The 14,104-nt window shown below is 36.9% G+C and overlaps 2 protein-coding genes and 1 long non-coding RNA gene across 13 annotated transcripts; 1 reads left to right on the top strand and 2 right to left on the bottom strand.

The window, feature by feature from the left end:
- The first annotated feature begins 880 nt into the window (after positions 1-880).
- Positions 881-3,017, top strand: LOC124190071. 3 transcript variants are annotated; one of them, XR_006872800.1, is made up of 7 exons: positions 881-1,017; positions 1,126-1,225; positions 1,327-1,378; positions 1,460-1,762; positions 1,888-2,129; positions 2,196-2,319; positions 2,555-3,017. It is a non-coding gene; the product is annotated as an uncharacterized LOC124190071 (long non-coding RNA). The 3 variants fall into 3 exon arrangements; XR_006872798.1 differs by having other exon boundaries at positions 890-1,017; positions 1,113-1,225; XR_006872799.1 differs by having other exon boundaries at positions 890-1,050; positions 1,113-1,225.
- Positions 3,018-3,342: 325 nt separating this feature from the next.
- LOC124191247 (5-formyltetrahydrofolate cyclo-ligase-like) lies at positions 3,343-8,190 on the bottom strand. Of its 6 annotated transcripts, XM_046584349.1 has the most exons (8): positions 7,921-8,190; positions 6,653-7,842; positions 6,468-6,563; positions 6,410-6,412; positions 4,863-6,344; positions 4,291-4,407; positions 3,755-4,006; positions 3,343-3,692 (listed from the first exon to the last, which is right to left on the bottom strand). In XM_046584349.1, the coding sequence occupies exons 1-2, from the start codon at positions 8,172-8,174 to the stop codon at positions 7,479-7,481; spliced, it is 618 nt and encodes a 205-aa protein (XP_046440305.1). In that variant the 5' UTR covers positions 8,175-8,190; the 3' UTR covers positions 3,343-3,692; positions 3,755-4,006; positions 4,291-4,407; positions 4,863-6,344; positions 6,410-6,412; positions 6,468-6,563; positions 6,653-7,478. The 6 variants fall into 6 exon arrangements, with proteins under 6 accessions (XP_046440305.1, XP_046440304.1, XP_046440306.1 ...); XM_046584348.1 differs by having other exon boundaries at positions 6,468-7,842; XM_046584350.1 differs by having other exon boundaries at positions 3,755-3,845; positions 3,998-4,006; positions 4,863-7,842.
- Positions 8,191-8,355: 165 nt separating this feature from the next.
- Positions 8,356-14,050, bottom strand: LOC124191244. 4 transcript variants are annotated; one of them, XR_006873350.1, is made up of 10 exons: positions 13,899-14,050; positions 13,592-13,833; positions 13,257-13,526; positions 11,656-13,191; positions 11,449-11,596; positions 11,153-11,386; positions 9,735-11,093; positions 9,234-9,674; positions 8,602-9,162; positions 8,356-8,519 (listed from the first exon to the last, which is right to left on the bottom strand). XR_006873350.1 is itself a non-coding variant. In XM_046584340.1 (9 exons), exons 2-9 carry the CDS (start codon positions 13,815-13,817, stop codon positions 8,736-8,738), a joined length of 4,641 nt encoding a protein of 1,546 aa, XP_046440296.1. In that variant the 5' UTR covers positions 13,818-13,833; positions 13,899-14,050; the 3' UTR covers positions 8,356-8,735. The 4 variants fall into 4 exon arrangements, 3 of the variants coding, with proteins under 3 accessions (XP_046440296.1, XP_046440297.1, XP_046440298.1); XM_046584340.1 differs by having other exon boundaries at positions 8,356-9,162; XM_046584341.1 differs by having other exon boundaries at positions 8,356-9,162; positions 13,257-13,523.
- Positions 14,051-14,104: the final 54 nt, after the last annotated feature.

The raw sequence follows: 14,104 nt of genomic DNA, 5'->3' as shown, positions 1-14,104 counted from the left end.
AACTGTCAGTTTATGTTTCGACAACAAAGCTCACTTGTTAGATTTTTTATAATGTGTTTTTTTTTCTACTTCCGGTTTTCTCTTTTCAGTCAGTAATTCAGTAAATATTCACCTGACGTACAAAATAACCAAATATTCGTGAGCCTCGTTGAATTTGTGGTAAAGTTCATGTTTTATTTTTTACGGGGATGAAGGCCTACTGGGGCCCGCAAAAGGATAGCTCCAGTACTCAAACTGTATGAACTTAATGAAATCGTGTCGTGTAAGTGTAATCGAAGTGGATATGTGACATGTGCTGTAATTGCGTATTGTAGTTACTCCATCTCTCCATTTTTTTCACTCTCCATGTTTTAATTCTCTTAAATGTATTATCATATCGTTCACATTTTATCGATAGATCGTTGTCATGATCACATGAAAATAAATTCTATGCATCAGGAAAAATCTCGATTTTGACGAAATTTTGGTTTTCGTTTAAATTACACCTAATCGACCCTAAATTTCACGGAGATCACGAAAATGTTGTTTATTTTGACGACAGCTCAATGGTTAAGGAGCTATCACTTACTTCCGGTATACTTCCGGAAAATTTGCATAATACTAGCAAGTGAGCTTTGTTCTCTGTAGAAATTTCAAGATTTCAAGCAAATAAAAATGCACCGTTCAAGTTATACAAGTAGCTAAAGAACTGAATTGCTTTAAGTTACATGGCAGATACAGAACTGCAGCCTCAACCAGTGCGGTGAAAACATTTTCGGTACCCTATATATGTTATAGTTTTATTGCAAAGCAGGAATGTTTTTTACGATCTATAATATCACTAGAATTCAAAAAATCAATGTTGTGTCTCACTAAACTAAATTGCGTTTTTTGCTTGTTGGGACTTGAAGTGTCAGAGGTGTCCAATAGATGACATAGGTGTTCTTGTTTATCATGTGATGGTGGATTGTTGTGTGGTTGTCAAAAGTTTTCCTATATTTTTCAATTTTTACATGAAAATTTCCTATGAATTCATAAGTAAATTCAAGTTTATTTCTGTGCAACGTGTTTGTATGTGATTTATTCCCTATGTGTGTTTGATTACCTTTCATATTTCTTGTTATAACGTGTAGGCTCTGCGTGTAGGAAGGAACGCGAAAGGCAACTAGCCAACTACAAGTAGCCTACCATCAATTCTTTCATAAAAAATTGTCGTTCTACTGAATGCTTCATCCTATTAGTACAGGTAAAAACTCATAACAACTTTGTCACAATTGTGTGAATACCTCTTTACATTTATTGTTAATATTCATCGTAATTATCTGGAGTTTCTATTGATGTTGGTAGGTCACTAACCCCAGCGTGGACACACATTGTTTTTCCCAACATGTTTACACAAGTAAAGACAAGTATTATTCTTCCTTTGTTCAATTTTGGAACTCTTATTTAACACCATAAAAATTTTGTTTTTTTTTCATAGAGAATGCTATGGGAACATAATAGGATACCCACATATAATCAAGGCTATGGGTAATAATCATCAGGTTTATTGCAGCAACTCGAAGAATTCACATGAAAAGATGCAGGGCACATACCAACATGTGTTGTATTTTTCTGAATGTTTTACTCAAGCAGTAGAAGCAATTAACTTTAGTTTATTGCATTAATGTTGGAATGTTTATTGAAATATTTCCTTAGATTCAACATTACTAACTGTTTGATGCCAAAGTAAGTTGGAACTCTAACTCAAACACTGATTCTTTTCCAGTTTTCTCAAAAAATTGTAAGTTGTATTATTTGTCTTGACCCTCCATACTTGATGTTAGTATTATAGATTGTTAATGTTAAATTAGTTAAGGAGAACGATCCGAAATTGCTAACTAAAAGAATTTGTGTGTTGTGTCATAGGGAAAGCTGCTGGAGTAATCTATCTAGTGTCCATCCCCATTTGATTCATTTTGATTCATTTCGTGCCAGCTGGTTGAAAGGCGTGACGAATTCAAATTTAGCTGCTGCGTGCTGTCTGCAAGCAAGCAATCCAATTGCCTGTCGCTAGGTGGCGCTAGTGTCTTCATGGACTAAATTCGGCCATTTTGTCCCTTAACGCAGCCGAAGTGGGATGCCGGTCGTGACGTTTCGCATGTGCAAAGGTATTTTTTGTTAATTTCTTAGGGTTATAAATATTTAATGTTCAATTTCGATGTGTAAATTTACAGATGATTTCAATGCCACTTTGTCAAATCATCTAACTCGGACTTGGGTGCCTGAACATTTTGCCGAAATGTCGTGCCTCGTGTGTCTTGCTGCCAGTCGTACGTCTCGTCCCATGCCAAAGCAAAAGTAATTATGTTTATCTAATTTCCTACTAAAGTACTTTGTTAATATGACTAGAGATCAATTTGCAATATGAAGACCTTGCCAATTCTAACTTCCTTGGTGAAATTTGAGATATCGCAGAGATCTGTTGGACTGCTTATTTTGTCTTACTCCTTGTATTCTTTTGCCATGAAGAGTCCAGTGTAACTGTGGACACACTGTCTTTCCCCGATGGTAATATTTTTATTTTCTTTGATAGGTCTGCTGTTGGTTTACTTGTTGCAGCGAGATGGTGAAAGGTGTGATGACGTCTAATTTAACCATTGTATGCAGCGTGTTGTTGCAGTGTTATCCAGAAGTAGCTGCTCAGTGTGGCAGTATCCTGAAGCAGCCTGAAGCCTGAAGTTGCCAGTGATATCCGGGTTGCTGACTTGGAAATTTTTCTGTTTTCATTTGTGTCTTTTGCTCTGCCAGTGGTATCCTGAGTTGCAGACTTTAAATCTTTCTATCTGTTCTCATTTGTGTGTGTTTTTTTTTTTTCTCTACCACTGATTTCCTGTGTTGGTGTTTTGAAATAGTTTCATCTGTCGTCTTTGGCGTTTTTACTTGTGCACATGTGCAGTATACGATTGAGGCAACCTGTCCTATGACAGGTTTGACTCGGTCGACAACTGCTAGATTAAATTCCGGCTTTCTGCACCAACAAAATAATAACGGCACATGTTATTATCGCGGTTGGGAAAGTCACAGGCCCCCCCCCTCCCTGGGGGCCATAAAATATATATGTGATTGTATTTATAAAAAATAAAAAGATAAAATATATATGAAATAATATTTTATTTTCAAAAAAAAAAACACGGGATAAATGAACATCGCCAATTTTTATCGAAAAAGACTTAGTAAATAAATAATATGGTGGTTGTTTTTATAAAGCGGAAAAAATTAATAAAAATTTGGACAGGAAGTTGGTTAATTTTGATTATTTGTGAAAAGCGTTTGTAAAAATTTTATAATTATTGTTAAAGGAAAAACGAACAAAATAGATTAGATTTCATATTTTTTTATTTGCGAAGTAATAATAATGGATATGTGAAGAGCGAACAATTTGAAACGTTATATAAAGGATGAAGAGTTGATATCAAATCTTAAGGGAGAATCACTCCGTGGTCAAACTAATCTTTTCTTTGCCCAAAAATACATCAGAATTTCTCATTGCTATTTCCCGTTCGACCAGACGAATAACCAACGGCCGACATGCTGTTTACTCAGGGAAAAGGGACAACAGATATGCATTTGTAAATTGTCAGAGTCTGATTAATTTTTTCAGTCTTGAATTTCAGCAACCTGTTTTCGGCTTGACCAATGGATCAACTCTGGAACGGCGGCGTACGATTGAACTGAAACGAGAACAAATTTAGTTGCAAGTCAATAATAAAAAAAACTGTTCATCCAGTATTACCTTAATGCAAGTACAGGTAGCAACAGAAAACACCAACAAAATGCCAGACAGCCTTCAGGAAACACCAACTATTTTGCACAACAGCTCAACACTGCATGGACAAGAGCATGGTAAAATGAAGTCTGATGTTGAACTTCCAAGTCTGCAGAAGAACCATTTCAGCACATTTCTTAATCAAAAAATCTGCCACACCAATGCACAACAGACACCACCATTGACAGCTCCAACACCAGACAGACTCACCAAGAATTCCTACAAAACAAAACAACATTGATAAACCAAGATTATTTCCTAACAAATACTTAGGAGAAATTTACTTGTGTAAGAAAAGATATTGTTAAAAAATTAAAACTTTTCACAAGCTGATGAAAATCATTTCACAAAGGATCTTATTCTAAGCAGTTGGTTCAAATAGTTAGTCTTCTAATAGTTCTAATTCAAGAATTTTAAGCCCAACTCAAATAATTCTAAGCAAAGAACAAAAAAATGGACTAAAATTTAAGCAAGTTGTCTTATTACAAGTAGATAGATGTTACCATTTCAGATTTCCCTCCATTTTCATCTCGCAACATGATAGAGAACTCGTCTAAAGGCATGATCACAGAGGCATGTTGTTGACTTGGCACTGCACGTTCAGAACAATTTTCACCAACCTGTCACAAAATAAATTGGATTAATAAAATGGACTTTAAATTGTAATTAACTGTAGTGCATGTCTTCCCAAGCTCAATTCAAGTTCATCTCTCAATTGAAAAAATTCACAAAACTATCAAAGAAAATATTGGCAAATGATTTGTAAGTTAGGATTACTTATGTATGATAATTCATAATAAAAAAATCTTGATTTCAATCAGACATTAAATCACAGAATTTTAATGTGGAAACAAAATCTTATAATTATCAAATTACTCAATATTATTACTTGTACTGTTCTAAAGTACTTCCACATGCGACGAAACGTGCAACACAGCAAGAGACGACATTTTGGGCAACAAGCGTACCACAGCCATTGCCACAGCCCACATGGAATTGGAAGTATAAATTTTATGCCATGTGACCAGTAAATTAACCCAAAAAAAATTACATTAAGAATGAAAGCAGGAATTACCTTTTTTACGAAGAACATATCAGGAAAGAAAGTACCGCAATGATCAACGTAACCATCCTCGACAGCGTCTCGATAGAAAAGAAATAGAGGGGAATCAGTCGTCTCAAAACTTTGGTTTGATGCCCCCTCCCCTCCCCTAATACCAACACACTAGAGCTGAATAGTTCAATCCCTAAACACACTGAAATATTTAGCCACCTAGTGACAGCACTTGGCATCCACGGACGAAAAATAAACAAATATTCGTCATCTCCGTGAAATACATTTAGTAGATTTAAAAAAAAAAAAAGCAATTATCGAAAAATTAACAACTGAGCTCTGTTGGTGGAATAGTTATCGTCAGTCATCACCAAAAGGTTACCACACAATAACTACCAGTACATTTTAAAAGGGATGTGCAAAGTAACTGAAACTGACTAATTTGACAATTGAAAATGATTAAAGACTATAATAAAGCCACTTGAAAAAAAGGGGTCAGTGATGGTATATGGAAGGAAGTTTTCACACATGAATGAAAATGATGATTATCGAACTTGTTAAGCAGTAAGATACCCAAAATCTAGAATTTCGAGTAGAAACGAAATATGAGTACAAAAATAAACTGTGCAAGCACTAAAATCAGTAAAGTAACTTACACTTAAAATGGCGTTGAATTAATTCCATAAACACAAATAAAATGACGAAGAAACATGGAAGAAAACATCCAGAACTTACATTGTGCCAGGAACCAAAAACCAATGCGATGCGGCTATAAACACAATCTAATTACAGTGGAGTAATTAATGCTGCTCACTTAGGACAGATTGAAAGATTTCAGAAGTATTTATAAGTTATGATAGAATTGAATTCTTTTTTATGTTGTGATAGTGTTTTACATTATTTTTTCAGGAAGTGTTTTCATTGAAAACACTCGTCCAAAAATTATATCAAGTATCCTTTAAGACGTTTGACTATCCGACATTTGGAGGACGACCTCCTTGCAACCAAAGTTATTGTAATTCGTAATTGAAATTACATTACATTGTAATTTCAATTAGTTAATAACCCCCAAGTCGCTCGACATTGTCTTTAAAGATACATGATCGGATATGTCTAAATTAATTGTAACAGAAACCCTCTTTAAGTACGGATTTCTTTATAAATTTAGCTAACAGCTGAAGCGTCACTAAAATGCGATTTACAGCAAAACCCCTTCATTTTTTAAATATTAAGAAATAGTTTATAAAGCGCAATTTTTTCTTACCTAAAGTTCATTTTTTCGTTTTATGAACATGTGCTTAGTTTACTTGTGTTGTAGTTGTAATACGACGAAAAGGCTATATTGCTTAGGTTTCTTTGATTACGAGTAAAACCCCTTGCGGATATTGTCTTCCGAGACACAAATGGCGGAACGTTTGTGGGGTGGGGGGGAGGGAGGGGGATTTTTAAGCCAGAGGCTAGGTGGGTAGGTAGATATGTAGATATGATAGGTGCGCGCTGTCCCTTTAAGCCAGAAATATGTTTGTTAAATACCCATATTCGGCAAATTGTGTGGACTTGTTTTTTACCGCCTGTCAAAACAAATGGCTAGTAAAAATCTTAGAATGACAAGAAATAACAATTTACCGGGTCCTTGTAAATGCCAATTGCTCTTTGAATCTATGGGACTGCAACTGCCGTATAGAACATGGTTCTTCTTCGTAATCGAGAGTGCTTAGCGTTCTTTAGCGTACACAAAACAGGAAAGTGACATGTAGATTACAATTTGTATTATTATCTTTTTCAGCGACAGCTATCCTGTAGTCGTGTACCTGCACGCAGATATTTTTATTTATTTCGCTAGCCTTTGAATTTAAATATCTTCTCAAATAACTCCGAGCAAAAGAAATCAAATAAGCACTTGATAAAAAAACCACTTGAATCATACACTCGGATGTATTTAATTGCTATTTAATGTATTTAATTGCTAAATCCAAACTAAAGAATTATATTTCCCAATAAACCATCAATAAATAAGATTAGAACCTTAAACCGACAAATGAGATTAGAAAGACGTCCCTAAAAATCGATGTAGAACAGGTTGTACCTCGTACGATTATACAAATTTAGCAAATTTAGATTAAAGGTACACGAGACAGCACAAGATGTCTACTTGAACTCACAAGACTATAAAAAGATTGGATAACGGACAATCTTTTATTTTTATGTAGGAAGGAGATAGACGGGTCACTGACTCACTGTCACTGGTGCTGTTTTCCAAAAAAAAAAATTTAACGTGATTAGGTATATCTTAAAAATAAATTCTACTCTGAATAAATCTTTGCATCAAACTTTGCTTTTAAAGCGCAATATGGTCCTATATGGTCCTACAGAAATGACTTACAAATCCCACCTTTTTTTGAGGAGGTGGTTTTAGGTTTTCTGATTAATTCAAATTTTCTCAGAGAAGTTAAAAAAGATACCTGTTGATAGAAAAACCTTGTAGACTTCCTGGGGTATTTCAAATAAAATGTTGTCCCAACAGTAACTACAATTTCAGTTTGGTACATGAATCATATTGAAAATCAACTTAGAACAAGAAGGCATAATTAGAAACTCGATTAAGTGCTGCAAGTTTTTTTAGATGTAACTTATAGTTCAATGATTTACCAAATTATCATACAATATTTCATCCATCTTAAAATCATTCAATGTACAAGGAATAGAATCCACAATTGAAGGAGTCAGAGCCAAACCAATTAAGTATGGAGGTTTGTACACAGAACTGTATGTAATAAGGAATTTATCATAAAAACCTTTACCACGTCCAAGCCTGTGCCCTGCTTTTGTGAAAGCCAAACCAGGAGTAAGTATTAAGTCCAAACCTCCAGTCTGTAAACAGTCTTCTCTCTGGTCTATTTCTGAAGGCTGTGGAATATTCCATTTAGTTCTCGGTAAACTTTCCAATTCTTCATATGTGTGCATTCTTATCATTGTCATGTGTCCGTCTGATTCCTGATATCTTTATTACAAAAAAAATTCACAATTCAATTAATATAATAAATTTGGAATTTGGAAGATGTTTTCGAAATTTACTAACCTTGGAATGAAGCAGTGTTTCCCACTGTCGAATATGTCTCGTACAATGTTACTTGTATCGATCTCGTCATTCATGCTCAAAAAGACAGCAATCCCACGACTTGATGCATATTTTGGATGTGCCAACACCTGTTTCGTAACTTCTATCGATTGTCTGGTCCTTTCACTACATTGCAGTTGTTTCAAGGTGATTTTTATTCGTGTACGTAGTGCAGCTTTCGCAGCAAATCTTTCCATGTTGTCAGCAGACGACATTTTCCTACTAAAACAAAACATTCTTGGGTTTGGCAACCAAGTAATACAAAGTAAACAAATAAGAAATTCCATTGGAAAAACAAGGACATGGAAAAACCGAAAAACCAACAATTTGAATTGTAGACAGCTAATAAGTCTTATTATAAATGAAGATAATAGTAATCACCTTTTCAACAGAAAATTATATGAAAAAAGTTGTATTATCTTGGTTCAAAACATTTGAATACATTTGATTACATCAATGTCAACACAAAAAAGTTTAAACTGGAGAAGGATCTTGGTTTGACGGAGAGCTAGGGTGTCTAACCATATTAACGGGAAAAAAGCTCGACTTCAATTTCCTAACTTCTCCAAAAACAAATTTCCAAAAAGAGCCAATAATTAGTAATGTGCTCTTGCATTAAACAAAACAAACATAAAACCAGACCAGAATTTCCTTCTGTCTTCTTGATCACAGAAATTTGTTAAACTGAAAGTGAGAGATAATCCAGATGGATGAGAAATGATAAAAAAAAAAAAAAAAAAACCTGAGTAGTACAGGAATTGAATCACATTTTTCATTTACTTCTTCTTTCCTTGCTTCTTTTTTTTTCTACTTTTTAAACTTGGATCGATGTTCTCCACACAATTTCGTTGAACTAGTAGATCCGAATACGACTGCCGTCTGTCGGTCAACATCACGATTGGCAGTGGGCGGCCTCTGCCTTTGACGTGAATTTTAAATTCTCTTTCCACAATTTCTTTATGGATTTCGTTAAGCATTCCCTCTTGCCACTCCAATTTTCCATCGGTGTTAGCTAAAGGTCGAACGTTGAAAAGTTTGCAGCTTATTGCAATAACGGGCACTTCTTCAAGCATGATTTTCAGTCGAATGTAACGACAGTCTACCGCATCCAATGTGCCATAATCGACAAAAAACACCTCCACAATTCCGGGTTGAACAATCCTTTTTATGATACCGCGGTACCATTGTTTGTCAACTTCGTATCTAGATATAAACAAAATACGTAAAATGATAAGCGGGGAATGTAATCATATATAGTTTTCTTTCTCCCATACCTTGCTATGCAGAGATCTCCTGGACTGCAGTTAAGATCGGCAAGTGAAGGCTCTGTATCCATGTAAGCATCGCTTAGCCATTTGGTAATCTCATTCAATTTTTCTGTAAATTTCACATCATGCAAGAAGATCTCTGCTTCCAAATTGACCCAAGTCACCACCCCCCAAAATGCTGAGCCAAGCTTTGGTGATTCCGGCAATTTCCATGCCGGAATTTTAGCAACAAGTTTTTGAACTGGCGAAGGTTTGGAAGAGTGAAAAGCTAATCTCATTTCAACGAGCTCTTCGTTAAGGTTGATCCGTGTCACGCCTGGACTTTGTAATGCCCCGGCTTCCACATCGTATTCGTACAAACACATTATTGGAAGGGGCGAACGTTTCGACTCTGGACCTCGTTTTAAAATATGAATTCCTTCAGATCCCATAAGTCGGTCACGAATACTGTTGGAAAAAGAAAATGTTATATAATTTACAATGAAATATTTCTAAAATCAAACGTACTAGTTGATGGTTTCATCTTTCCACTTTTCATCGCTAGTCCCAGAATAGACATCACACAACGAACACATTAGTATTAGGCGTTGGATTTCGTCGAATTCATTTGTCAAAGGGTAAATGTCTCTCGCGTTAACTGTGCGTTGATATCCAGTGTCAACTAAAGAGACTTTACATGAAGGAAAATTTTCCACGCACACAACCTCAGCGCGCCACCACAATTTATCTGCCTTGACGGCGCAACGATAACCAATATCAAAGTCCCCTTGGGAACGTAACTTGCGTCCTCCGTAGTGTTTCTTCAAATTATAACGCAGATCTTGGAATTGACTCTGCATATCTGCCGTGCGAAAAAAGATGGCGTCAGGGGAGTCGATCCAAACAAAGGAGACCTTGATTGAAGTTTCACAATCTGGCTGCGTTCCTTGAGTACTCATAATATCAGCGTCATTAATGCATTTAACGGACGAAGCACCATCTGGATTTGTTTCTGTCGTGTTAGCATTTCTTTTATCCCGCTGATTGGAAGTAGTTGCCAAAATGGTAGGATGTACCGCTGAGGACTGCATGGTCATTTTTGAAGTGAGATCAGTTAACGTGTCTTGAGCAAGTGGTAGTGGACCGACTCCTGGATTAGAAACACGACGGAAATCTTCAAGAGGAGGTTTGTCCATTGGCGTATTAAGCGATTCATTCTTCCTTGTTTGAGATGTCGATGCCTTTCCAAACTGGAATTTGAAGTGTTTCCACGAATTCGTAATACACGCTTCAATATTGCTTCCGTTAGCTGCTTCGTTAACTAAAATTGCCTTGGCCTCTGAGTCTGAAACTGGCAGTTGCGTTGACGAAGAAACGTCACATGCAATGGATTCTTGAGCATTAGTCGCGGAATTAAGAGAAGGTAGCAACTCAGTTACGTTGCCAGCAGATAAAGGGTCTCCGACACTTTGTTGGTGAGTAGATGACAGATGATCGAAGCTACATGAAGGGGCACTGGCTAATTGGTTTGATTCGCCGTCTTCGTGTTGGTAAAAATCACGCTGTCCTTTTTTTTCCCCTCGAGATACTTGGACATCAGTTTCAATCGATATGGGGTCGGTAGAGATCGGATCAGATGTGCAGATTAAAGGCTGCGAAAGAGTGCTCATCTCAGAAGGGATCGGAGATGCAATAGAGACGTCTGTTGACGGAACACATGACCCGCTACCGACCGAATTAATGGACGTAGACTGAGAAATTCGTCTTTGCGCAGCGAGACTTGATCTGATTGTGGCATGTTCTGGATGGGATTGGTTCTTGCTGGTGGCGACATAATCGTTGTGGGACAGACAGAAATTGAGGCTTGAATTCTCGCCGTCTTTATATCTAAGATTTAAAATGTAAATTATTGTCATGTTTATAATCAAAACCGTTGCGATACTTACAAAACGACACAGGCAGTCAGTTCTCGGTCCACGCGCCCTACGTCTCCGTACATCCAATGCTCTACAATGACGACTCCACGCAAGTCACGGTAACTGTGTACCATTTCTATCGATTCCTGTGACCATTTGACCATTGGATTACGCCGATTTTGGTAAACCATTGGTGCCCGCGGATTCTTGCAAATGATGCCATCAAGCTTGCAACGTATTGCTTGAGCAGGCAGATGGAAAAACCTTTTGTAACAGGTAATCAAATACTTGGTATCTTACTAGTTAAAGAAACTATATCACTATACCTTTCCGGTAGGTTGAAACAATCGGAAAAGTTTCCCCTTAGACGGTGTCCTGTATCCACGTAGAAAATAAGCACCCTGTTGTGTTGATAGATATCTTCGATCATACATCGATACCATAGTCCACGATATTTTGCAGCACAACTACAACCTAATATTTTATTAAAGATTAAAATTTTAACAACAAATGATTGGAGAAAATATTCTAACCTTTTTGAATTTGTGAAAAACTCAAAGGCGTGCTGGCATTTTCCATCTCAGTCTGTAATTCCTGTTTCATTTGTCGATATTCAGTACATTGTTCGTCCGCCACTTGAAAATAGATGTTACTGGGGGATTCTGCTGCAGTCACGATAACAGAAAATTGTTTGGAATGATCGAGTTCTTCAACAGCAAATTTCTGCTTGAATTTCTTGTTCGGTGGTTCAGTAGACGATGGCCGATGTGACAAAAACAAAGCGTCTCTAACAGAAACGATGTTTGCTGCTTCCCCAAAGCTGATTAGCTGGGCAAGATCAACTTCTAGAACTCCTCCGTGTTGACTGAAAACCTTCATATTCATTAGGGATTGCCTTGTCATCTGCTTGAAAAGAGTGGTTGCTTGAATACTCCAAGGAGCACCCTGAAAATTTTGATTTAGAGTGCATTCATGGGCGAATGGAGGATGATTCGAAAGCTCTTGAGGTAGAATGCGAATAGACGAAGCAGGGATCTTTTCGTGATGCCCTTGATCAATCATGAAAAATTCGTAAAGGATTTCGGGAGGATGATCCCCAATTACCTGGCTTCCACACTGTTTTCCACAAGAGCCACGAAACCAATTGAGACCACTGTTGCAAACGGTATACACGATGCCGGGAGTAATTTCTGATGGAGTCGGATAAGAAGATGCGTTGTCTCTGAGCTCTGAAAGGATTCTGTCCAGTCTTGCTTTATCGCAAAATCGGACAATATAAAACTCTCCCGGATCAACGATGTGTGTGACGGTGACAAGAAACGGATCACATGAAGCCTCTTGCACATCTTCTCGTGAAAGTTCTAGCATTGGTGATTTCGACGTACCTTGCGAATGCTGCTCGATGATGGTTTTTACTTTAGAGATCCCACTATATCTCAGCGAAACATAGCCTTTGTCTTTGTTCAACAATTGCCTGCACTCAGCAAGTTGCTTCGTTTTTACTGATTTCTCCAGCCAATGACCTACGTTAAAGCATGCCTCCAAGTGGTCAAGAACAGTAACTTTCAGTTCTTCTGGTAACTGTTCTGCAGATTCTAGTATTGACTTCAGGAGGTCAGCTTGGGATGCCATTTCTTGAAGTAGAGTTTCTTGTTGATCTATTTCTTCAAAGAATTTTTTAACAGAGAGGAAGTCTTCAACCAGGCTTTTAGAGCAGAGGGTAAGACTTCTATCAACTCGCTTCTTGAGTAATGTGAACCTCCTCGAAATTGGATCCTCATCAACAGGTTCAAGATTTGAATTTGCTATGTTTTCCACATTAACTTCTTGAATACTTGCAGTGGTTTCTAACACAACAGCATCAGATTCTTCAACTGAGATTTTATCATCATGGTGATTTTCTTTTGTAGTTTCTGCTCCATTAAACTCTTCATTAACTGACAGCTCACTTAAGTTCTTAGTTAAGATTTTTTCCAAACAGCTACTTTCTTTATCTTTCACTGCATCAACAGTTCCTTCATGCGCCAGAGCTTTTTTCTCACAAGCTTCTGCAACCTGTAAAGGTGGAACTTAAGATGAAAGAAGAAGAATAGTTATTAGGTTTTCTTTTTTGAACTAGTATACTCATAATTACCTTGTATTTCTTGAGTGAGTTGCTTTGAAATCTGGTTTTCTTTAGGGGGAATCAAGTCTGCCTCCAATAGTTGAACAAATTCAACAGTATTCTGTAATTGGTCAGATGTCACATTTTCCCCTGGTGTAGATGTGGTACAGTGTGGGGTACAGCTTTTGGCAGCGTTTTCAATGGTTTCATGATGATCCGTCTTGTTCTCTTGCTCGACAATTACATCTTCATTTTCGTGATTTGACTCCAATTGCAAAACACATCCTTCACCAGCTGCTACTACAAGTTAACAAGAGTTCTTTTAGATAAAGTATCAAGCTAACAATTTACGAAATTAAAATTACCTTCAGAAGCCTGAGATTTTGATGATTCTATTTCTAGAAGCATGGAGTTTTCATCCTCTTCTTCAGAATTAGGGCTACAATCTACTATCACATCTTGTTGAGATTTTTGTGTAGGAACTTCATTGCAAACACTCGTTGCTGTAACCTCATCGATAACGTGCTTTTCACATTTGACGACAATTTCCATATCATCGTTTACACCTGCTTCATTAACTTGACTTTCCATTCTCTAGATTATAAGACTAATAGTAGCACAGCCATTAAGAAACTTGCAAATAGATTTCATACAATATCCTCACGGGCTTACCTTATTCTCACGTGGTTCAGCACCGCATGCTAATGTTAGACTGATATCGACTGAATCAACGTTTGAAAAAGTTTGATATCTCGCTGAGTAAAACTGAAGATAATTATTTGGCCTTGGAACCGCGACAATGCCGGATCGCAAACAGAACAGTGAACATTGAAATAAAATATTGTCATTCTCAATTTTGTAAATTTCCATAATCCTTA

The sequence above is a fragment of the Daphnia pulex genome, chromosome 3, assembly GCF_021134715.1.
Source record: "Daphnia pulex isolate KAP4 chromosome 3, ASM2113471v1".
Taxonomy (NCBI): Eukaryota; Metazoa; Arthropoda; class Branchiopoda; order Diplostraca; family Daphniidae; genus Daphnia; species Daphnia pulex.
Note: the sequence above shows the minus strand (reverse complement) of the source record. Positions and strands in the feature narration are given on the sequence as shown.

Bases quoted from the DNA above. Each gene is read 5' to 3' on its own strand.
- LOC124191244 (XM_046584340.1), bottom strand. From the start codon at position 13,817: ATGGAAAGTCAAGTTAATGAAGCAGGTGTAAACGATGATATGGAAATT. The intron at 13,527-13,591 runs GTAATTTTAATT...GTTAACTTGTAG, and splicing joins AAAATCTCAGGCTTCTGAAG to TAGCAGCTGGTGAAGGATGT. The intron at 13,192-13,256 runs GTAATTATGAGT...TTTCATCTTAAG, and splicing joins ACTCACTCAAGAAATACAAG to TTCCACCTTTACAGGTTGCA.
- LOC124191247 (XM_046584344.1), bottom strand. From the start codon at position 8,174: ATGTCGTCTGCTGACAACATGGAAAGATTTGCTGCGAAAGCTGCACTA. The intron at 7,843-7,920 runs GTTAGTAAATTT...TTTGTAATAAAG, and splicing joins AAACACTGCTTCATTCCAAG to ATATCAGGAATCAGACGGAC.